Source organism: Mytilus trossulus, chromosome 10, assembly GCF_036588685.1.
Source record: "Mytilus trossulus isolate FHL-02 chromosome 10, PNRI_Mtr1.1.1.hap1, whole genome shotgun sequence".
Classification (NCBI taxonomy): Eukaryota; Metazoa; Mollusca; class Bivalvia; order Mytilida; family Mytilidae; genus Mytilus; species Mytilus trossulus.
In genome coordinates this window covers 73,025,750-73,050,667 of record NC_086382.1, presented here as the reverse complement: position 1 = coordinate 73,050,667, position 24,918 = coordinate 73,025,750, and the positions used below count along the sequence as shown (strand labels likewise).

Here is a 24,918-nt window from a genome sequence, read left to right as displayed (position 1 = left end):
AACAGGAATTATACATCGTAGAACATGATGGATTAAACCTGGTTTTGACTACATCTCAATTCTGAAAAAAACTTTTGAAAATGCTAGAAGAATTATACTTATTCATATTTCTATATAAATACTTCACTAAGGTAGATAAATAACTTCTAGCGCCTTCAGAATTTTAGTTTTCACTTAAGGGGTATTTAACACCAAAACTAATTTGCCTCGATTAATTTTCATAGATTTTAACAAAGTATTTACTTTGACCCTTCGACAAAATATATACAAATTTCAAAAAATTTTAACTAACCATTTTATCAGAAAAATTACACTGTTTATATATCAGTTTGACTAATTACGAGTTTTGATCATTGGGAAGCTTAATATTCCTTTACACACAACGTAATTCAAACGTCTAGCTGATTTCACAGAGTTATCTCCCTGTAGTGTTTGGTACCACCTTAAGAGCCATGGATGTTCATTCCTGAAAACGTAACAGTATATCAAATAACGATGTAACTGTTACCCGGTTAAATCTTCGAAAAGAAAACTTCAACCTAACCGTTAAAATCTTCAGTAAAATAGCTATCTTGTAAGCAGCTTTATCTTAGTCTTCTAAAACTGTACCTAAACTTTGTATGGTAGGTCACCAAATTTCCTGTTTAAAAATGTCCATCTAAAATTTTTGTCTCAATAAAAAGTTCACTAAAACTGACATTATGAAGACCCTTGGTATCTTATTGACAATATGTGTTAGTTTGTTATGATTCTTTTTTTTTTTGTATTTTATATTAAGTCTAAACCCGCCAGTTTTGTGGCATGTCAAGGATATGTCTTGTAAATCAAGAAAAGATAGTCAATCACAAATTATGTCTAATCAAAAACTTCATCACAATTATATAGAAAGATAGAAAAGAACAGCAAGAGCAAAGCACCACAGAGAAAAAAAACCAAAAGATTGAGAAACACGTATTTTGAAAATTGCCTTGGTATATATGTAACACTCAGAAACGTGTCCTTCACCCCAAACGTGTCCGATTCCCCCAAACGTGTCCACATTGACGTCACTGAACTGCAAAACATGTCTAGTTAAAAACATCGTCAAAGCGTGTGATTTGTATAAACGCCCAAACGTGTCAATTTTCAACAAACCCCCAAACGTGTCCAATCCCAAAAACGTGTCCATATCAAGCGTTATTTGGTTATTGCTATTCCATATACTAATTTTACCATTTCATTAAAAATATAGATAAGGTACTTTTTTAAACCGGCAAAAAAAACTGGGTAAAAGTGGGGGGCGTCATTTCGGCTATGTCGTATGTAAATTGTAAGCAAACATGTTTAGTTAAACTGTACAGCAAACGGATGAAAGTGTCCCTTTCTCTGCAAATTAAAACAGTACAAATTAAATTTGTAATTACGGTAACCACTAATAACCGGCGTTGATCACATAACATTCATATTGATAAAAAGAATCTATAAAACATGAAATATTTGGCACTGGACGTTATGTCTCTTGCTCGTGTGTCTTTAGTGATGCTGGAAACCTAAAATTTATTAAAAAAAAGGGATAACCAGTTTATGATTTTTACAAAAGTTAAAAAAAAAAATGCTGCTTAACTCCCGCCAGGCAATACTCGGATAAATTTAAAACACATCATTGCAGTTTATAAGTACAAAATAATTTACAAAGTAACCGATTAATTCAACTCTTTAACTATGTGCAGATTCGCTCTTAATGCGTTTGAAATACTTGCAACTGATCAAGAAGCAATTTCAGTCAAAAATTAATTAACAATTACAGATTAAATTTTGAAATATGATATTCATTAAAAACCTACATTTAATTAACTAAAGCTATTAAATGAAAACTTTGTCACCTGTGTCCCCATCAGCGGTTTTATTTAGGAGATACATGTATTAACGCTAATAGACATGAAACGTTCTGGCGTTAAATATTGGACACGTTTTGGCAAATAACAATTATCGGACACGTTTGGGGGTTATGAATTCGGACACGTTTGGGGAATATTGAACATTTCGGACACGTTTAGGGAGAAAAGACACGTTTGGGGAAATCGGACACATTTGGGGGGAAGGACACATTTGGGAGTGTTACATATATGTGGCCTTTTTAAAAAAGTCAAACAATTCGCGCCAAACGTTACTGTTGAATTAACCGTTTTTCACTACTTGTCCTGTTATTTTTACATTTCTTTTAATTTGTAAAAAATGGATAACACAAATTAATAATTTTTGCGGTTGTCTCGTTTGATTTTAAAAGCAGAAGTTTTACAACACTTAAGAAAAAAAAATTGAGATCAATTATACATTGAAAAAAGATTTACGGTCTTATATTGTTTTTACAAAATTACCGATTTCGAAGATAGATTAATACGGTGTGTGTGTGTAAGTGTGTGTGTGTGTAGGAGTATTCTTAAAAAACCTTACTAAAACCAACCATAGGCTTTAAAATACTGTGGCCTTCAATTTCTGTTTTTGGTATTATTTTTCATCATGTTTGTAAACTTGAACCTTTTCTAAATGCTTACAGGGCATTGAATTTTATGCAACTCTCATAGATATAGGAAGATGTGGTGTGAGTGCCAATGAGACAACTCTCCATCCAAATAACAATTTAAAAATTAAACCATTATAGGTTAAAGTACGGCCTTCAACACGGAGCCTTGGCTCACACCGAACAACAAGCTATAAAGGGCCCCAAAATTACTAGTGTAAAACCATTCAAAAGGGAAAACCAACGGTCTAATCTATATAAACAAAACGAGAAACGAGAAACACGTATATATTACATAAACAAACGACAACTACTGTACATCAGATTCCTGACTTAGGACAGGTGCAAACATTTGCAGCGGGATTAAACGTTTTAATGGGCCCAAACCTTCTCCCTTTTTCCTAAAACAATAGCATAACATCACAACATATAAAAACATACGATAAAATATCAATTAGCAGACTTAACTCAATCAAAAAACGTATGATTACACAAAGAACGAATAAATTTGATCTGCGATATCTGAATACAAATGCACAGTTAATTAAATATTAGAGACAAACAGTCATGACCAAAAGGCTATCAAACAAATTCAAACACACTGAGAAATATTTAACCAATCAATGTTCACTTTAGAAAAAAAACCGGTTTTTTATAATCTTGAAGTTTATACAAATGTTGTAAGAATAAGTGAAAAATTGAAGATATTACAAATAATCAAAGCTGGTATACAGCCAAGATCCATATAAATAAAAAATGACAAAAAAGCATTATAAACAGTATCAACAGGTCGAATTAACAAGAAAATACGATTTGAGAGTACTCGCAGTTACTGACAGCTAGTTAAAAGCCAAAACCAATTAATAGTAAAAAATCATGCATCAGAGACTAAAATCGACTAAAACACATCACAGGGATTTAGTATTTTAACGTCATTAATAGTCAAAGAAGACATGACTTGTGCAATGCCAAAAATAAATGTATCGACAGGTAGTAGTATAGTGAAGAGCGACTTCTATAGAAATAAAAGTTAACGTGGCTGTGTCCCCTATACATCTCGCCTCAAAAGATAATGAAATTTAGTTATGTTTTAATTTGCTAATGACAAAATCAATATTAGTGCCAATGTGAACTATATTCAGAGATCTAATTACAATATTGGTACGATAACCCTTACTTATAAGTTTGTTTAAAGGTTCGATGAGTTTACAAGGATCACATAGTGATTTCCTCGCTTTAAGTACAATATTACCATAAAATTTAGGATGAGAAATACCATTTTTAATAAGCTTTCTACAGGTATAGCCAAATTTACTAATCAAATCTTTGTATCTATGAAAGAATTTAGTAAAAGTTTTAAGTAATTTATGGTATCGAAATCCCTGACACAACAATTTACCAGTGATGCATTGATTACGTTCGTTAAAATCTATGACATCAGAACACACACGGGCAAACCGAACGAGTTGCGATATATAAACACCGTATGATGGAGCCAAAGGCACATCGCCGTCTAAAAAAGGAAAATTAACAATAGGAAATGAAAAATCGTCTCTTTTGTCGTAAATTTTAGTGTGAAGTTTCCCGTTTGAAATTGAAATGTCTAAATCTAGAAAAGGACAACTGCTGCTGTTTATGTTAGATTTAGTTAAAGTAAGTTCGTTTGGGTAAATTTCTGAAGTATATTTAAAGAACTCTGGATTATTCAACGAAAAAATATCATCGAGATAACGGTAGGTATTTTTGAATGTATCAACCAAATGTAACAATGATGGGTCTTTACAGAGTTTGGTCATAAACTGAGATTCATAGCAATATAGAAATAAATCTGCTATTAAAGGGGCACAGTTGGTGCCCATAGGAATACCTACTACCTGACGATACACTTTATCGCCGAAACGTACATAAATGTTATCAAGCAGAAAGTTTAAAGCTTCAATCATATCCTCACATTTCCAGTAAGTGTATCTAGCATACTTTCCTTTTTCGTTACAGAAAAAGGCCTTAAACGAGTTACAGCAAATAAAATTACAATGAGATTTTTCGAAAGACCATTTTATCAAATACAAAAACTTTTTCTTTATAAGATTGTGTGGAAGTGTAGTGTACAGAGTAGAAAAATCATAACTGTCAACAGAATTGTAAGGACCATTGAAAGCATGTATTTTATCTAAAACCTCTAAAGAGTTTTTAACACTCCAAAAATAATTAATACCATTATTTTCATAAGCTTTATTACAAAAGTTAATAACCAGTTCTTTGATAGTAGTTAGGGAGGTGGTTAGAAGCACTGATAGATTAGTAGTAGAACACTTACTCGAAGCGGAGATGAAACGGAATTTAAATGGTTTTTTGTGTAATTTCGGTAACCAGTACATGGTAGGGACTTTCAAATGTTCGGAAGATGCTTTAAGCTGGGCAGTGGCAGTGGTATGCTTGTTAACGATTTGACTCTCTGTGGTGCGCACTGACCTGAATGTAGAGGAATTTATTATTTCGTTTTGAAGAACTTTCGTGTAGTATATGCGTCACACCACCACTACATTATTTGCTGCCTTGTCTGCCGGTACGAGCACAAACCGCTCTGCGAGTACCTTGAGTTTGTTTTTTATTCTAGAAATGGGTATATCATGGTTCCTATTATTAATTTCAGAATTGTTTTCTAAATGAGATATTCGAATATCAACAGTATTCATAATTTTATTCAAATAACTGTCTAAAGATTTTTTATCGGATTTTTCACGTTTGCACCAATTTTTACAATAGGCAGACAGAGCGTCTTTAATGACCTGACGACACTGTTTCCAATCTATTGTAGATGGAGGACGGTATTTCGGTCCTTTCTTTAGAAAAGTTATGACTTCACGGTCATCGACTATGTTGAGGTCTCCTGTGATAACATGACCATAGGGAACATATTTAAAACTAGATGTTTCGCAATCTCAAGTGGAAGGAACATTATTTTCTATATTGACGTCTGTTGTAATTGACGTATAATTGAAAATCAAATTTCTGCTCGGTTTTTTATAAGAATACGAAATAATGGGTTGTTCTATATTATCAAAATATGGAGGTATTAAGCTATAGACAGAAGAGTCATTGAATATGCTAGACAAATTAATAAAATCAATACCTCTATTTATATATTTTAATTTGAGAAAATGTCGTTTACGATTTTCAGGTTTATCAATAATAGGAAAAAGCCTGTGATGACAAAAGGCTGTAATAATACGGGTGTATTCATAAAATGGGCTAAAAAAAGAAATTTTATCACACTCAAGAAAAATAGCATATAATTTACTTATAGGTATCTGACCCAGTTTGCATAATACTTGATGTCTGCCATTATTCTTTATTATAGATAACAGATCAGCAAGTGTATAATTTATACGATGTTTAATACGTTGATTGCGGTTCTTGCGTTTACCATGAGACCTATTATTTCTAAGTCGTTTATCAACAATATTAATGACATCGATATGAGTTTTAGATATGTTCCCCTGCCCTAATATTTTATCATTTAGACCGAGAGGATAAGCTGTTTGAAGTCTTTTTATCCAAAACAATTCGCGAACTTCGCGTGATTTTTCAAATTGCTTGTGTGATTCTCCTGGTTGTTTTTGAACGGTTTCGAGCGGTTGGAATTTTATATATTTCAGATTATGATTATGCTTATCTAAATGCTGATATACTAAACTTTTGAATTTTTTGGGTCTACGAAAGCGGTACAGATGTTCTTGATTTCTTCTGAAATACTCTCGTCCCGTCTGTCCAACATATTGAATACCACACTTAGGTTGGGTTCAAGTTACCACATATATTAGGTTTTGAGTTTTTCAGGTAATATCACAGGAAAAGGAGAGCGAAAAGGTTCTCCCGTTCACTGTTGACCTTATAGTATTTTGAGAAGTTAATCTAAAACAAGTTAGTCATTTTTTGGCATTGCACGGGAAAATTTGTGGATATCCACGTGCATTTTTGTTAAATAATCTGGCTGTAGTGGCATTACCAATACGTTTATTTATGCACGTAGATAACCTAGAAGTTGTGTTGTTGATAATATTTTTTCCATTCCGTAAAATCATGATAATTTAATAAGGGTATAGGATCAATACAAAAGACCGGAGGTTGTAACATTGAATGAGGATCACAGTTACGGAATAGGGAATAATAAGGAGTGCAGTAAAGAACTCTTACAAAAACTGTAATAAAAGGCCCGACGTATGGACTAATATAACAAAACTGACATGTATAACAAACACAGGGCAAAAACAGTGGTTGTAAGAAATCTAATAAAAACCATAGCAGGGGGCAATAATAAAAAAAATAGCAGGCGTGGATGAGTATCAATACATCCCAACATCGTAAACAATAAAGATATAAACATGTGAAAGCTCTCTCACAGGCAAACAACCAATAACTGAAATATATACATGTTAAAGGTTTAGCTAGCTATCAAAATAAGTGTTAAACACCATTGTCTACATACGAAAATGCGTTAACCAAGTCAGGAATATGACAGTTCTTATTCATTCGTTTGATTCATTTGAGCTTTTGATTTTGACTTTTGAGAAGGGACTTTCCGTTTTGACGTTTTCCTCGGAAATCGGCATTTTATGTTATTTTACTTTTCCCCTTCGTTTAAATGATCTGTAGCTTTTAACATCCATGAACTTTATCAGCTAATTATATAAGATACAACTCCTTTGATAGTTTGCGAGTATCAAATTCGCAAAAGTGTGATACGGCTGCGACAAATAAGATTGTGTCTTGTGTCTTTTTATGCCAGGTTAAAAGAAAATATATAACGCTTTTCTGAATTATCTTTATCGGGCGCATCAATAGCCAAATACTAGTATTCAAAAGCATTTTTTGAGCTTCAAGGCTTACTCTGGGAGCTGAAATTTTTTTTCGTATTAACAAACACGTGGTTCTAGTAAAACAATTTAGGTTTTTTTCTCCGATTACTAAAAGATAATTGTTTTAATCCTTGACAATAAAAGTGCAATTGTAATTGGTTGATTGATTGATTGATTGTACTATTGCGCTATGTCGTAGTGGTAGTTTTAATTGGTGTCGGAAGATACAGTTCCCAGAGAAAATCACCGGAAGGAACATTGACAATCCTAGTCAATAAAGATTAGAATCGAATACACATGCCATAAGCGGGATTCGAACTCAAAACCCCAGTGTTGACAGGCTAGTGATGCAGGAGTTTGACTACTAGGACCACTCAGCCACTGATACCACTGAATTATTTACGTCATTATAAAACAAAAATGTGTAAACCAATAGAAACCCATTTTTATTACATGTATAGCATCATGATTTTCAATCGCACAATTCAACCTGTCCATATTTTGATCTAATTGAAATCTATTTTCAAACGTATGCTGGTTTAATCATTATTCTTGTCATACTTAAAGAATATGTGTCATTCAGTGTACGCCAATGCATTACGTCATTTCCTTGTTCTCCTGGGCGGTATAAGCCATTGACGTTGCCCTTTGTACAGTCTCTGTGCCACCACCCACTCCTCTTGAAATCAGCACAGTCGTGTACGTCACTCATGTCCTGATTATTATCTGCAGTCGAAAAATTCATTCCATTCAGACTGGTGTGAGAGATGTCAGTCATACCATCACCTTTTAAGAAACAATTCATTTTAAAATGGTGGAAATACGTGCTCTCCCTTTTAAGACTAGATTAGATAAGCTTGACTGTACAGTTTGCAAAAGTGTCTTACCCGGCCCCCAAATATTACTGGTGTTAAACCATTCAAACAGTCTAATCTATATAAAACAAGAATGTGTCCATAGTACATGGATGCCCCACTCGCATTATCATTTTCTATGTTCAGTGGACCGTGAAATTGGGATAAAAAAATCTAATTTGGCATTTTAATAATCATAACCTAAGGAACATGTGTACTAAGTTTCAAGTTGATTGGACTTTATTAACTAAATCAAAAACTACCTTGACAAAAAACGTTAACCTGAAACTAACTTTATCATTTTCTATGTTCATTGGACCGTGAAATTGGGATCAAAAGTCTAATTTGGCAATTAAATTAGAAAGACCATATCATAGGGAACATGTGTACTAAGTTTGAAGTTGATTGGACTTCAACTTCATCACAAACTACCTTGACCAAAAACTTTAACCTGAAACTTGCACTATCATTTTCTATGTTCATTGGACCGTAAAATTGGGGTCAAAAGTCTAATTTGGCAATTAAATTAGAAAGATCATATCATAGGGGACATGTGTACTAAGTTTGAATTTGATTGGACTTCAACTTCATCAAAAACTACCTTGACCAAAAACTTTAACCTGAACGAACGAACGGACGGCAGGACAGACGGAAGGACAGACGGAAGACGGACGGAAGGACGGACGCACAGACCAGAAAACATTTGGCCCCCTTCTATCGTAGGTGGGCATAAAAACGTGAAACACTTATAAACCACATCCATATTATGTATGTTTGTGTTTGTTTTTGATGCAGTTCAGTGTTTCTGTTGTTCCGTTGTTATCCTCATCTAGTTGATGATGTATTTTATAACCCAGAAAAACATAATGCGCGTCTTACTTACAAAATTTCAATCCTGGTATCTATATGATGAATATAACAGTTGTTGACCATAGTTTTGATGAGTTTGAGGTTCTTTTCTTTTGTCATTTGATGCGGAACTTTCTGATTTGTAATTGTTATTTTACTTTTTAATGTGCTTTATTTGGCTATTTGAATTCGTGCTATTCGAGCGTCACTCATTAGTCTTTTGTAGAAGAAAAAAAACGCGCGTCTGACGTACAGAGTTTTAATCCGGGTATCTATGACAATTTTATTTATGTTGCTACCATTAAGATATTACCTGCTGTTCCAGAATACCCGGATATTGACAGTTTGTAGCCACTGGACTCGTTGCCAACGTTGAAACTTGAGTATACCGCTTGTGCATTATTTCCATCATTATATTCCAAATCAACTCTCATTTTATAGTTTCGTTGTGACAAAATGGTATGCAGATAATCATTTCCTGAAACGAATAAGATAATATTTTTCATCTATATTTCTTATCATATGTATAAAAAAAACATTAGTGCAAACACACGTCAGGGGCTATGTTATTTTCCTGTACTGTATTGAAGTTATAAATTTTGCAGATTGATTATATATTCTAGTAACTATTGAACACTCGTACAAGTTTTTATAGTTTATCACAAAATTTATAAATTCCATATACAATTTCAAACTGTGTCAAGAGTAATAGCGTGTTGCTGATGTTTCAGCATTCAAATATATTCTTCTGTATTTGCTGTTATATCACGATATGTTTTAAAGTACTATCACGTATGTATATGTGTTTCTGTATACCATTGTATCTACATTGGGTTTTCAGATTACATCTATAATACTAAAATTACGAGGTCCAATTTGTCAGCCGTCATCACGTAAAAACGACGAATCAAAGAATTTAACTTTATAGATAACTTATATAGTACAAAGGTGTAGATTAAAAATTACACCACTCCAGGCCCTTTTGTTTCCACGTAATTAATATTGCCAATAATTAGGAAGTTCCGGGTCGAGTCCGATACCGATATCAATTGTATATTCACCTGTTACCTATTACCTTATATGTACGTTCCGCATCTGATAGGCGCACCACCAAACGGTGTATTCAGGATTAATATGCCATATACACGGGTCATAACCACAGGGTTGACACTACTAAATTGTCAAATTGTTACCTATTGCAGTATTTTAATAAGTAAGACTGTCTAAGATAACAATACGAATACTAAAAATCTGGACTAAAAATATGGCGTGTAGGTACACTTTTCAATTTGTTACGGCGGGCATGACGTTAAACAGCGAATCAAAGAATTCAACTTTATTTATAACTAATATTGGACAATGCTGTTGATTAAAAAATACTCCATTCCAGGACCTTTTGTTTTCCAAATAATTAATATTACCAAGGATTTGCAAATCCTTGATATTACCAATAGTTGAAAAGGTCCAGTTCGACGGGTTCAAACAGAAAGATTTGAAAGCAGAGAAAACTGTGTATCTTATAATCGGCATGACTTTATGAGATGCCAATATTTATACTAAAATAAGGCTTGCGCATACTTATATACTTTATTTCAGTCACGGACCCGCGATATCACGGGTATGTTCTAGTATATATATATATAATTCATGTAAATTTTGAACATTCCTGTTGAAGCTTAAGTTAAAAAAAAACCAACTCATTATTAATAATAACTTTTTAAAACAATGCCTGGCAATATAGCCATTAAAGCACTAAAACTGCCAAACAACTTAAACGTATATTTACGTAAAGACAAATTAAAAGAGTTGGTTTACATTGCTTCATAAAAAAAGAATGGCCAACGTAGATACAAGTATCTTATCTTAGGGAGGGATAAATCCTACTTTGTATAGAATCACTCTGATTCAAACAAAAATATCTCTGAAACTGATATTATCAAGATGCTTGATTTCTTGATTGACAAAATATGTGTTACGTTCGAAGGACGTGTTTTTCTACAGACTGTCGGCATTCCAATGAGAATAAACTGTGCCCCTCTACTTGCCAACTTGTTTCTTTATAATTATGAGGCTGACTTCATGCAGGAACTTTTTTAGGAAGAAAGATAAGAAGTTAGCAATATCCTTTAACTCTACTTTCCGCTATATAGATGATGTTCTTTCACTAAACAATTCAAAATTTGGTGACTATGTGGAACGCATCTATCCCATCGAACTAGAGATAAAGGATACTACAGATACAGTTAATTCGGCTTCATATCTTGACTTATATCTAGAAATTGACAATGAGGGTCGGTTGAAAACAAAACTTTACGACAAAGGGGATGATTTCAGCTTTCCAATTGTTAACTTTCCATTTCTAAGAAGCAACATTCCAGCAGCACCTGCATACGGGGTATATATCTCCCAATTGATACGATATCTCCGTGCTTGCATTTCCTATCATGATTTTCTTGATAGATGGTTGCTGCTCACAAGGAAGCTATTAAACCAAGAGTTCCAAATGGTGAAGTTGAAATCATCCCTTCGTCAATTTTACGGACGCCATCACGAGTTGGTTGACCGTTATTGAATAACCGTTTCACAAATGATATCGGATATGTTCCTTACGCCGAACTACAATCCCCTTCCCTTTCATGAATGTGACCTACCGAATTAGACTATTGACCGGATTAGTAATCACATAAGCAACACGACGGGTGCCACATGCGGAGCAGAATCTGCTTACCCTTCCGGAGCACCTGAGATCACCCCTAGTTTTTGGTGGGGTTCGTGTTGTTTATTCTATTGTTTTCTATGTTGTGTCATGTGTACTATTGTTTTTCTGTTTGTCTGTTTCATTTGTGGCCATGGCGTTGTCAGTTTGTTTTAGATTTATGAGTTTGACTGTCCCTTTGGTATCTTTCGTCCCTCTTTTAGAAGCTTGATCAGACAAATAGCATATAGAATTTTGAAATAAAACTGTAGAGAAATTTCACTCATTATCATTTTGATATTCTAAGAGTCATACAACACAAGAGAAGTAAACATTTACCCATCTTACAAAAGAATGAAATTTGAAGCAGTTACTTGTGGACAATTGGCATGGACTTGATTGCAATATTATGGAACACATTGAAAAAGGGGCGAAAGATACCAAAGGGACAGTCAAACTTTTAGATAGAAAATAAACTGACAACGACATGGCTAAAACATAAAAAGACAAAACGACACATAATAGTACTCAAGACACAACATAGAAAACAAATCGACCCGCATTGTCAATTTCTAGATGTGAGACACAACTAATCATGGCACATGCTAATCCACTAAACCGATATTCGGAATAAATTGTCCTGTACCGCCATACAAGAGTAGAATCATAGATTACGTATTCAAAAATCTAACTTCAGCAAAGCATTTGACAAAGTTAAGACCACTAGAAGACAAAAGGAAAAGCAAACATATATAAGAAATATGTTCCAAAATAACAAGCTCATATAAAGAAGAAGATGTGGTATGATTGCCAATGAGACAACTTTCCACAAAAGACCAAAATTACACGAACATTAACAACTATAGGTCACCGAACGGCCTTCAACAATGAGCAAAGCCCATACCGCATAGTCAGCTATAAAAGGCCCCGATAGGACAATGTAAAACAATTCAAACGAGAAAACTAACGGCCTTATTTATGTAAAAAAATGAACGAAAAACAAATATGTAACACATAAACAAACGACAACCACTGAATTACAGGCTCCTGACTTGGGACAGGCACATACATACATAATGTGGCGGGGTTAAACATGTTAGCGGGATCTCAACCCTCCCCTAACCTGGGACAGTGGTATAACAGTACAAGATAAGAACGAACTATAAAAATCAGTTGAAAAAGGCTTAACTCAGCAGATAGACAGAAAATACGAGTGGACGTGGTCGGTCTATATCGTCATGATGTATAGATGTAAAATCAATGGTACCAAAGGGATCCGAATTAGGCTTCCAGATTATTTTAATACAACATCAACGATAGGCCACAAAACCTTAGATCTGTTTATAAGTCTTAAACAAAACTCTTAATTTAAACAATATATGGATGCGTCATAACGATATATAACACCAACACGATTTAGTCAAAAGATGCATGGTAGTTCCTATCAAGTACAATCTTGCATCAGAGTTGCTATGATGTAATAACATAAATAGTACCAATTGTTTCGCACCAGATGTGCTTTTCGACCTTTCATTATATATTAAGAATTCTAAAGACTTAAAGATTCGCTGAATACATATACTGCCACAGACAGAAGTCTTGAATTGTTTCGTTTTTACTTGCATATTTGATTTAAACAGCGCCATTATAATTCATTGAAAGAGCATATGTGCAAAATAAACTTACCTAACCAAAATTCACCGGAAACATTTCCAAAGCCAGTTTTGTATTCATGCCAGTTCTTTTCGAATGTTTGCTTCCCATTAAAGCGATGCTGTATTACCTTTTACGAAAGTTATCAATTTAATTCTTATACAAAACTATTTTCTTTATTATAATATTTGTGTTTATGTGTGTTGTCAGAACAGCATTTCCTTGAAACTATAAGCGCCAAGCTAATAAAACTGCTTTAACTGTTTTTATATATCTCATTTTTAATAAAAAATACTTGTAATTATTTTCAACTATTATTACAGGAAGTAGTCATTGACATTAAATGTAAGTTTGACGAATAATTTATATTTTTCACTTTGGATTCAAATGTTGTTCGCACAAATGACGTTTAAATTACTAAAGATGTTCCACCCCAGGAATGCATAACCTCAGCTGTATTATCAAAACCTTTCGGAAGATTTTGTTTCTCAAAGTTCTTCAAACATTTTTGGATTCACTGATGATCCTTTTTAAACGAAACGCGCGTCTGGCGTACAGAATGTTAATCCTGGTATCTATAAGTTTATTCGAAGCTAAACACGTTTATAAAGAATAGAAACAGTTCAATTAAAACAGTAAACTAGAAAAAAATTCAAGTATTCAAGCCAACGTACTTATAAGATTGCACAGTACTGTTTATAATTTCAATAGTTGTACAAAAACAAATCAGTAACAAAGGGAAGAGTTGAAACATATTTGAAAAAAATCTAGTAAATGATCGATAAATCATTAGAATCAAAATAATAGAGCTATATAAGAACATAAACTTACTGTCCATCCCTCTGAGCCAGCAACCATATAGCAATATACTGTTATATTGGTACTGATGACATAAATACCACTGGTGCTCCCTGTCGGAAGATCACTGCAATCCTTTGGAAACTCATTGCTCTTTTCTGTCAATTATCAATAAAACTATGGGTAAAATATCAATGTCCGTGAACAAATTTTGAAAAAAGTTGTAACCTAGTGGCGAAAGATATCAAAAGGACATTCAAACTCATTAGTCAGTAATAAACGGACAACGGTATGGCTTAAAATTGAAAGACCAACAGACATCTAAAAAAACAACAGCAAAAAAAACACCAACATAAAGACTGGTCAACTGTTACTAGACAAGATATATATTGATGTATACCATATTTGTTTTAAGTAAACTGTGTCAATCAAATCGTTGGTAGACTCATTCCCCCCCCCCCCGCAGCTGTTATTATAGCTTGCCACCACCTCTTATACTCTTAAAGTTGTTCTTTACCATGAATAGGCATTATCAAAAAATCCGCTTGATTTATTTGGCATTTAATTTTTGTAAAAACGAATCGCAGGATTTCCTGCAGTTCGTTTTTAACAATTCCTTATGTAACATGGAATGGTTTGGTTTCTTAGTTACCGGAAAAAAAACTGGAAATGGCCTGATCAAAAAAATACAGTTTCCTTCTGTGGCCTTATATGATACTATGGTGCAAATGATTATCTTGTCTCTGATAACCTTATTTTCTAGTGGCAGTAAACAGAGAAAAAAATCCGCCTTACATTAAAGGCGGTTTACTTTCAAGAATCGTCCTATTACATTGAATGTTCATTTGCTTCAAGACATTTTAAGTTAGTAACTATAAAAAAGATAGTCGGAAGATAACAAAGGGATATTCAAATACTTATGTGGTGAGCAGCAACCTCTAATCCGCAAGGACTTCGTTATAAGAAATGTTAGACCTCGGATATTTTATCATATTTAAACTTGGAGTTATACAGTGAAAGGGAATCTTCTTTGATATGCTCTGTACATAAAATAAGATATAAAAAAGAACTTGCGGTATGATTGCCAATAAGACAATTCTACACAAGAGACCAAATGACACAGAAATAAATCTTTAACCTGGGGTGTAACATCCTTAAAACTTTAGATCCCTGTAAGACTTCCAACAATGAGCAGAGCCCATACCACATAGTCAGCTATAAAAGGCCCCGAAATGAAAAATGTAAAACAATTCAAACAAGAAATCTAACACCATAATTCATGAACAAAAAATGAACAAAAACAAATATGTAACACAGCAACAAACGACAACGACTGAATTACAGGCTATGTTAGTTTCAATTGGAAGGTTGACTGTGTACTGAAAAATACTTCTTAGTTAAAATATTTGTTGTTAGCAAAACACTCAGGATTTCAATGAGGTTACTTTCAAGCACTTGTTTCAGAGAATTATTTTCAACATCTCCAAAGTGGCATAAAACAAATATTTATGTGCCAATGATTCTTTCTTATGTAACTGTTGTTAAATAATTTATTAGATTTTCCAATCAAACTACTTGTATACATTGCAAAATGAAACCAATGACGAAACACTAATTACATTTCAGAATTACCTATAGTATCCTTTCGATTTCGAAATGACGCACTGTATGGCATCATTGCTGAAAAAAATGTTTAGGTTTTTAAAGTTCAGATTATGAATCATATGGAATAAAATTATATTGACAGTTATGATGTAAACTGTTGTGGGGTGGCTACCCATATTATAACAAGAATTTTTTAATATTAAATAAATCATAAACTACAAAGGGGATATCGAGAATTTGGTGTCTAACATTTCAACATTTAACATCACAGTTCGGTACACAGACCGGGTTTCAAATCATGTAGAACCGATATAACAGGCGAGAGGAACCGATTGTATGCCTTAAAATTACGATGACGTTCTAGTGAAGGTTGATTTGTGATGAAATTTTTTATCGAAATTGATAGAATCAAGATTTTTGCTGTAAAAAAGTGCAATCAAATGTTTTTCAATCTGTTCCTGGTTTGCTGCATAAAATTCTATATTCTTAATATTTCAATTTGATCAGCCATTCCAATTGTTTGACTCGAAAATGTATGAAATAATATATTGCATATTTTGTTACCAAAAACGATTTTCACATAGAAAGTTAAGCTGTTAACCGACAAAATATCGCTAGCCTATTAGTAAAAAAAAAAAATAATAATGTGTGTTTTTCCTACTACATCTTTAAACTAGAGGCTCTAAAGAGCCTGTGTCGCTAACCTTGGTCTATGTGAATATTAAACAAAGGAAGCAGATTGAAAATTGACTACAAAGGTCAATAACTCCTACAGGGGTCAATTGACCATTTCGTTCATGTTGACTTATTTGTAGATCTTACTTTGCTGAACATTATTGCTGTTTACAGTTTACCTATAAATTTCAGGGCAAATAGATCTTGACCTGATTAACAATTTTACTTCATGTCAGATTTTCTCTAAATTATTTGGTTTTTGAGTTATAAGCCAAAAACTGCATTTTACCCCTATGTTCTATTTTTAACCGTGGCGGCCATCTTGGTTTGATGGCCAGGTCACCGGACACATTTTTTAAACAAGAAACCCCAAAGATGATTGTGGCCAAGTTTGGATCAATTTGGCACAGCAGTTTCAGAGAAGAAGATTTTAGTAAAAGATATATAAAATTTACGAAAAATGGTTAAAAATTGACTATAAATGGCAATAACTCCTAAAGTGGTCAACTGATCATTTTGGTCATGTTGACTTATTTGTAAATCTGACCTTGCTGAACATTATTGCTGTTTACAGTTTACCTAAATCTATAATAATATTCAATATAATAACCAAAAACAGCAAAATTTCCTTAAAATTACCAATTTAGGGGCCGCAACCCAAAAACAGGTTGTCCAATTCATCTGAAAATTTCAGGGCAGATAGATCTTCACCTGATTAACAATTTAACCCAATGTCAGATTTGCTCTAAATGCTTTGGTTTTTGAGTTATAAGCCAAAAACTGCATTTTACCCCTATGTTCTATTTATAGCCATGGCGGTCATCTTGGTTAGTTGGTGGGGTCACCGGACACAATTTTTAAACTAGATACCCTAATGATGATTGTGGCCAAGTTTGGTTAAATTTGGCCTAGTAATTTCAGAGGAGAAGATTTTTGTAAAAGTTAACGCAGGACGACGACGACGGACGACGACGCCGGACGCCGGACGCCGGTCGCCGGACGCCAAGTGATGAGAAAAGCTCACTTGGCCCTTTGGGCCAGGTGAGCTAAAAAGGGTAACATGTATTTTTTATATAATTTTACCATATTTTGTTTTACATTGAGTCTATGGAAGGGAAATTCAAACCAAAGTCAAATACATATGGTAGAATGTTTGCAAATTGTGTAAATTATTTGTCGTGAATGAATGTATGCACATTTTCTTTCGTTTTCACTCTATTTTTTCTATTCACTTATGAATGTAGAAAAATTTCACCTAGTATATTGCTTTTAAATATAATTTACCTGTACTATTCAGAATGCATCGAAACTGAGTGTCCCATCTTCCTGAATGTAGGCAAAATGAATAAGGATGTCCTTGGAGTTTATAGCCATCCTTACACTGAAACTTCAATCCAGCTCCGAGGTTTTTATGATTTCCAAACTTCTCGTCAGAAATAGCATTATCTGCTTTCGGATTATTTTCACAATCTGTTATGCGAAAGTATACTTTTTTTTATTTAGAATATGTATGAAAACATTTGCTTAATTCGCTGTTCATGACTTTAACGGCTAATTATGACTTTGCCTAGATATAAAAACAAATCTAAAGAACACATGGTAATATTTACCTTTCAAGTCCTTCAAGGTAGATATACTTGATATTTATTTTCACAACTATTCAACAGAGACACAATGACGTAGACATGAACAACTTTTGGTTACCTTACGGCTTCAACAATAAGACCAAAACACATATAGTACAGTTAATTAAAAAGCCTCAGCCTGACAAAAATGTAAAGCAATTGAAATAGTCTCATTGGTACACAAAACGATAAAAGAAAAAACAACAAAGAATGAAAATTTGAATTGATAACGAGTTTCCGATTTGAATTTTTCTCGGATTTCGTTTTTTTTGTTATTTTACTTTTTAATTAAGTCTTTTTGGAGGTTTTTTAAAACTTTTGTTTCGACATATATAGATCTTTTGCAACTGATTTTTAGTTTGTTCTTATGTCAACATCGTGCTGTTGCACCACTGTCCTACGCTTATTGGAAGGCTGGGCGAACGCAAATATTTTGAACCCAACAACATAATGTGTGAGCTAAAAATCTATGTTCAAACTTTCTTTTGCCAACGAAGGTTTAAATGCCATCCAGTTGGCAAATACCCTTCATCATAAATGAGATCACTCGAAAATACTTCCCTATTCTAAAGATAAGTCTGTACCTATAATTTCTTAAACCTATACAAAACTAATTACAAACAAGTTTTGCAGGATCTCAATAGTGACGACTTTAAGTCCAAACCTCCTAATTGCTTCTTTGCTAGTTCACCAATCATATATAATTCGACTTGCATTGCCACAGTATTACTGTTCACTTTAATATTGTCAGTAACACTTCTCTGTGAAAAAAGTAAAATAACAACAACAAAAACGACACTCTAAAAAATATTGAAAACAGAAGTGTCCTAATGAAATGGCAAAAACAAAAGCTCAAAAACAGCAATCGAATTGATATAACTGTCATATTCCGGTATTGTTGTATCCAAAGCTCAAATCCATCACTTGGCAACACAACTTCAAAATGTTTTGTTTTTAAAGTACAGACAATCTAAGACTCTTTAATCTTGCAAAAGTATCAGAACATTTGACTAATCTAATTTTTACACAAGTATTCCCAATTCTCAACTTATAGAAAATTTGAAAGAGTTGGTCTTGCTTTGTGTCATAACAAATGACAAGTTTTTTCAACAAACAATTTGTATTCCCATGAGAATCAGCTGTGCCCCTTTTCATGACAATTGTGTTCCCGGCCCTCTTTCCCCATATGTGGCCTTCCTAATTAGACTAAACATTGGGTTTTTACTTATATGAGCAACACGACGGGCCCACATGAGGAGCATTGTCTGTTTAGCTTTCACAAATACCTGAGACCACCTCTAGGTTTGTTTTATACAACTCTTATGTCAATGCAAATGCAAAGGCGGACATTTATTCCCTTATGGAGATATGAGAATGTATCAAGTAATTTTGAAAATAAATGTGTCCAAAAAGGTAAAAAAAATCTAATCGGCATCTTGGGAAATCAATATTTACTGTAAGATAAATTAAAAATAATAAGAACAAATACTATAGGTCTGTCCACAGAAAAATGGAAAGACCTTATCACCGCCTCTTCTACTAAGAAAGTAAATATATTGATTACTTACAAACTTGTTCACATCGGACTTTATTATCGTCAAATAAACACTTTTCTCCTATATCACAATCGTAAGCTCGACATACTCCTGCTAAACTCTATAATTAAAAAAAGAAAGAAAAAAATAGTTGACGGAAAGCAATTCTGAGATCGAAATACTGTTTATTATGTATTTATTTGCAATCATGGAATACTGTATATGCATTTAATGAAATATCTATAACGTTATCAAAGGTACCAGGTTTATAATTTGATACGCCAGACTCGCGTTTCGTCTACATAAGACTCATCAGTGACACTCAGATTAAAATAGTTAGAAATCCAAACAAGTTGATGCGCATTGAGGACCTAAAATTTTAAAAAAAAGTGGTGTCAAATACGGCAAAAGTGATCTATGTTTTGAAGTAAAATTATAGTTATGAATTCCCGTGCAAGATGTAAAAAATGTTCCTCCTTCAGATAATGGGACTCAAATGTAAAATTAAACTAGGATTTCTCAAAAATACGCATAGATTGAAACATATTCATCCATCATTCATTCTTCAACTGATAAAATAAATAATGAATGATAAGAAGAAATGTATTGCAATGAAAAATTATTATAAATGTAACGGACAAATGTATGTTTGTACCTTGCAAAATATTAATTAACATTGTGTTTAAAGTTTTTGCGAAATCTTACGAGTAAAAGAAATAAGATCAACTTAACAAATTTAGTTACCTCTGGCCAGGTTGCTATATTGCTATACACACATCCATCTTCTACTTCCAGATCTCCCTGTTTTATTTCGCCAACAACGTCGCACATTTGCCAGTCTGGACGATAGTTAATGCCTTTACATTGTGAAGTGACCAAACATTCTCTAACACAATCAATCATACCAAGTCTCAACATTCTGCGAAGGACATTTATTGAACTGCATCGTCCAAACTCAAGTTTCCCTTGTTGTTTAAAAAATGGTTGCTTACAACTGAAGTCATTTTTGTGACAATATTCTTTCATGGAAAACCCATCTATAACAGGTAAAACGAGAAAGATACCAAACATAGACATGGTACTCTCAACAAGACACTGTCATAGCATATCAACTGTGCAACAGCTTTATACTTATTTTAAGGATAGTGCACATTTGAATTATTTATCAAAATGAAATGCATCCAAAAACAATCTGATTCAGAATGCCAAAACGATTTTTTATTTAAGAAAAACATGGATAATTGTGTAAAATATTGAGATATGTTTTAGTAGCTGTTATATTACCTAACAGTTATCATAAGTATACTGAAGGGAAAGAAAAACAGTTTTAAAGCATTGGAAATATGTTCTGTCTTTTATCGATTTTATAATTTATTTTTTTCAATTTTACGCCGAAGTTAAGTTTTGTATAAATTAATATGTTTATGTTACAGGAAATTTGTGAAATCAGGGATTTTGTAAAATCACTAAAATTTCAGGGAATTTAGAAAATCCCTGATTTTGACTAGTGATTTTACAAAATCCCTTATATGTTTATATTAAGAAAAACAAATTTCTAAAAGAAAGTTATACTTTATTGTAATCATGGATTTAACAAAATCTTATGTATATAGCCCTATTTTCAGTGACTTTGTAAAATCCCTAACAATTTCAGGGATTTTACAAAACCACTGAAACTGTTAGTGAGTTTACAAAATCACTAAAAAGTCCGGTGATTTTACAAAATCCCTGGTTTTACAAATTCCATGAAACATATACATACTAAATCTAAATCTTTGAAAACATTTTTTTGGAAAATGAAAAATGAAAAATAACGAAAATACCAAACTCCGAGGTAAATTCAAAATGGAAAGTCCCTAATGCTCAAATGCTCAAACACATCAAACGAATGGATAACAACTGTCATATTCCTAACTTGGTACAGTCATTTCGTATGTAGGAATTGGTCTATTAAACAAGGTTTTAGAGCTAGATAGACCTCTCACCTGTAAAACAGTTGCTTCAAAATTCCATTATATTGATGACGATGTGAGAACAGACGTGTTTAAATGTCCAAATTACGGGTACAGCAGTCAACATTGTGTTCTATTTGATAATCGAGTTCATAAAGCATCTGAAATCAATCTTTCAATTTAATAACGTGATGAACATTTGAGATAACGTGATTCATATTTCAGACAGAACAGTCAATCCATCCGTCGGCCTATCTATCAATAGCTCTTTTATGGAGCCGTCGATATTCTTTTAATAAGCGGGGTTGCGATCAATATCGTAGCGCCTACATACGGCTGGGTCGTAGATTTAAGACTATTGAACGTGTATCTAGCATAGCTGCTACATAGATATTGATAGCAACTAGGCCAGCTACTCATTGGGTCGACAAAAATCAACATAACACTACGTAGCCGTTACAATATTGAACGCAACCCTGTCGATCTATTTATTTTCTACTTTTCGATATAGTTCGTACTTTTTATGAACTTATGTTTAAATTCTCCTATTTAAATGATAATTTCATTTTCTAATGTAAACAGTTAATATCATGTATTTTTTGTTATTCCTGCTTATGATGACCAACATGTTCTATTCAATAATTCAACATATAAGATATATTCCCTACGTTAAGTTGCAACATGTGAAATTTATGTGAAAAAGTATAAGACCTATCGAATATATATTGTTTATGATAAATTCAAAATGTAACGTATTCCTTATCTTTAGTTTTTTTTTTAATTTTCTATAAAAATGGTTTTTGTTAAGGGCCTTGCAAAGACTTGCTCATTCCTTTTCCTTTGGATGATAACTTCGTGTCACACTAGCTTAACTATCATTTCGCCATTTTTTATTGCTATACTTTTATTATCTATGCAACTTTATATAAATTATAAATGGAAAAGTTGCGTATATATGGTTATCAAATAATTCAGTTGATACGACATCAAGCACTTTTTTGTTTTTATCTTATTACCTGATAGTATTATCAATCAGAGCCATTGCTATCATACTAATTAAATGCCGTACATCGTTTGTAGAGAAGTCAGGGTTCTTCTTCGTTCGGTATTCAAATTTTCATTATTAATTACAAGTGTTATAGAATTCAATAATCGTTAACTTCTTATTAATAAAGTATGATCAAACGATAGGTATTCCATGATTATTTTTCCGATTGATTCTCTCTTCCCACGTAGTATAATGGAATTCATGATGATGAAAGTCATTCGGTCATTTCTGCTTTAGACTGACCAGAAGATCTTTACGACGATGGTCATTTGCTTAATAAATCGTCGATTTGACTTTCCAACATACTGTTTGACACATGTATACTGAAGCAGATATGCAGTTCGTGTAGTCTTGCAAAATATGGTGTACTTTGAAGTTCTAAAGAACTTCTGGATACTTTTAAATTTTGGTCTGTTTCTGATATTAATTCTAACATAACTTTTCATTTTTAACCCTGCATACCACCATTCCCCATGTAAAATTCAGTATTTTCGAATACATATTGACGACAAAATTTCCTCTTAGTTGACGTTTTCATTTTTTGACGTCATGCACGCGAAGCAATGCATGTGTGTGTTTTTTTTTATTTGATGCATGCTTTTTGTGCATTATTGTAAATGCTTTTTTGTTTTAAGATTGTAACACAGTGATGACTGCTGTACCCATATTTTGACTATTTTACCTATTATGTCGGTTTTGTTCACGCATCGTTGAAAATATAACGAATTTTTATGCGACTGTCATACAAGTGAGAGGTTTAGAACTATAAAACAAGGTTCAATCCACACGCATCGTTGAAAATATAACGAATTTTTATGCGACTGTCATACAAGTGAGAGGTTTAGAACTATAAAACAAGGTTCAATCCACCATTTTCTACATTTAAAAATGCCTGTTCCAAGTCAGGAATATGACAGTTGTCCATTCGTTTAATGTGTTTTGTTACTTGATTTTGCCATTTGATTAGGGACTTTCTGTTTTGAATTTTCCTCGGAGTTCAGTATTTTTGTAATTTTACTTTTTTGTTTTTATTCGAGTACCTATGGAAAGTCTTTGTGTGAAGTATTTGACTGCAAGCTATACATCGTTAGCCATCACAGCCCTTACAGCAGCCTTCTGACGACGAGCTTATTTTAGATAATAAATCAGTCCTCATCAACATATTTTTGAGAATTTTATTTCTACAGATAGAAAAACTTAAAACAAATTCCGAAAGACTGAAGATGACCTAAACAATTATGAATTTATTATTTAGTCTATTAAGGTAGCACACTACAAAGATTTTGTTACTTCCAATCACTAACCTTTAAAATGCTGTAAAAGAGGGACGAAAGATACCAAAGGAACAGTAAAACTCAGAAATCTAAAACAAACTGACAACGCCATGGCTAAAAATGAAAAAGACAAACAGACAAACAATAGTACACATGACTCAGGTGCTCCGGAAGGGTAAACAGATCCTGCCCCACATGTGGCACCCGTCGTGTTGCTTATGTGATACCAAAACCGGTAAATAGTCTAATTAAGTAGGTCACATTCATGAAAGGGAAGGGGATTGTAGTTACGACGTAAGGAACATATCCGATATCATTTGTGAAACGGTTATTCCATAACGGTCAACCAAGTCGTGATGGCGTCCGTAAAATTTACGAAGGGATGATTTCAACTTCACCATTTGAAACTCTTGGTTTAATAGCTTCCTTGTGAGCAGCAACCCTCTACATTTGTATCAAGAAAATCATGATAGGAAATGCAAGCACGGGGATATCGTATCAATTGGGAGATATATACCCCGTACACAGGTGATGCTGGAATGTTGCTACTTAGAAATGGAAAGTTCACAATTGGAAAGCTGAAATCATCTCTATTGTCATAAAGTTTTGTTTTCAACCGACCCTCATTGTCAATTTCTAGATGTAAGTCAAGATATGAAGCCGACTTAACTATATCTGTAGTATCCTTTATCTCTAGTTCAATGGGATAGATGCGTTCCACATAGTCACCAAATTTTTAATTATTTAGTGAAAGAACATCATCCATAAAGCGAAAAGTAGAGTTAAAGGATATTGCTAACTTCTTATCTTTCTTCCTCAGAAGTTTCTGCATGAAGTCAGCCTCATAATAATAAAGAAATAAGTCGGCAAGGGGCACAGTTTATTTCCATTGGAATGCCGACAGTCTGTTGAAAAACACGTCCTCCGAACGTAACAAATATGTTGTCAATCAAAAAATCAAGCATCTTAATAATCAGTTTCGGAGAATTTTTTGTT

At 33.2% G+C, this 24,918-nt stretch overlaps 2 protein-coding genes across 2 annotated transcripts; both read right to left on the bottom strand.

The window, feature by feature from the left end:
• Window positions 1-7,833: 7,833 nt before the first annotated feature.
• Window positions 7,834-14,351, bottom strand: LOC134686623 (angiopoietin-4-like). The gene is made up of 4 exons (XM_063546299.1): window positions 14,242-14,351; window positions 13,444-13,540; window positions 9,376-9,540; window positions 7,834-8,145 (listed from the first exon to the last, which is right to left on the bottom strand). The coding sequence occupies exons 1-4, from the start codon at window positions 14,266-14,268 to the stop codon at window positions 7,883-7,885; spliced, it is 552 nt and encodes a 183-aa protein (XP_063402369.1). The 5' UTR covers window positions 14,269-14,351; the 3' UTR covers window positions 7,834-7,882.
• Window positions 14,352-16,427: 2,076 nt separating this feature from the next.
• Window positions 16,428-20,725, bottom strand: LOC134688143 (uncharacterized). The gene is made up of 5 exons (XM_063548616.1): window positions 20,393-20,725; window positions 19,686-19,769; window positions 18,778-18,874; window positions 17,773-17,958; window positions 16,428-16,432 (listed from the first exon to the last, which is right to left on the bottom strand). Exons 1-5 carry the CDS (start codon window positions 20,723-20,725, stop codon window positions 16,428-16,430), a joined length of 705 nt encoding a protein of 234 aa, XP_063404686.1.
• Window positions 20,726-24,918: the final 4,193 nt, after the last annotated feature.

Excerpts from the sequence above, each read along its gene's own strand:
- LOC134688143 (XM_063548616.1), bottom strand. The coding sequence starts at position 20,725 with ATGTCTATGTTTGGTATCTTTCTCGTTTTACCTGTTATAGATGGGTTT. Across the intron at positions 19,770-20,392 it reads ATATAGCAACCTGGCCAGAG|AGTTTAGCAGGAGTATGTCG; the intron begins GTAACTAAATTT and ends TTTTAATTATAG. Across the intron at positions 17,959-18,777 it reads AGCAAAGAAGCAATTAGGAG|ATTGTGAAAATAATCCGAAA; the intron begins GTTTGGACTTAA and ends TTCGCATAACAG.
- LOC134686623 (XM_063546299.1), bottom strand. The coding sequence starts at position 14,268 with ATGGTTGCTGGCTCAGAGGGATGGACA. Across the intron at positions 9,541-13,443 it reads TTCCGGTGAATTTTGGTTAG|GAAATGATTATCTGCATACC; the intron begins GTAAGTTTATTT and ends TATTCGTTTCAG. Across the intron at positions 8,146-9,375 it reads CGGGTATTCTGGAACAGCAG|GTGATGGTATGACTGACATC; the intron begins GTAATATCTTAA and ends GTTTCTTAAAAG.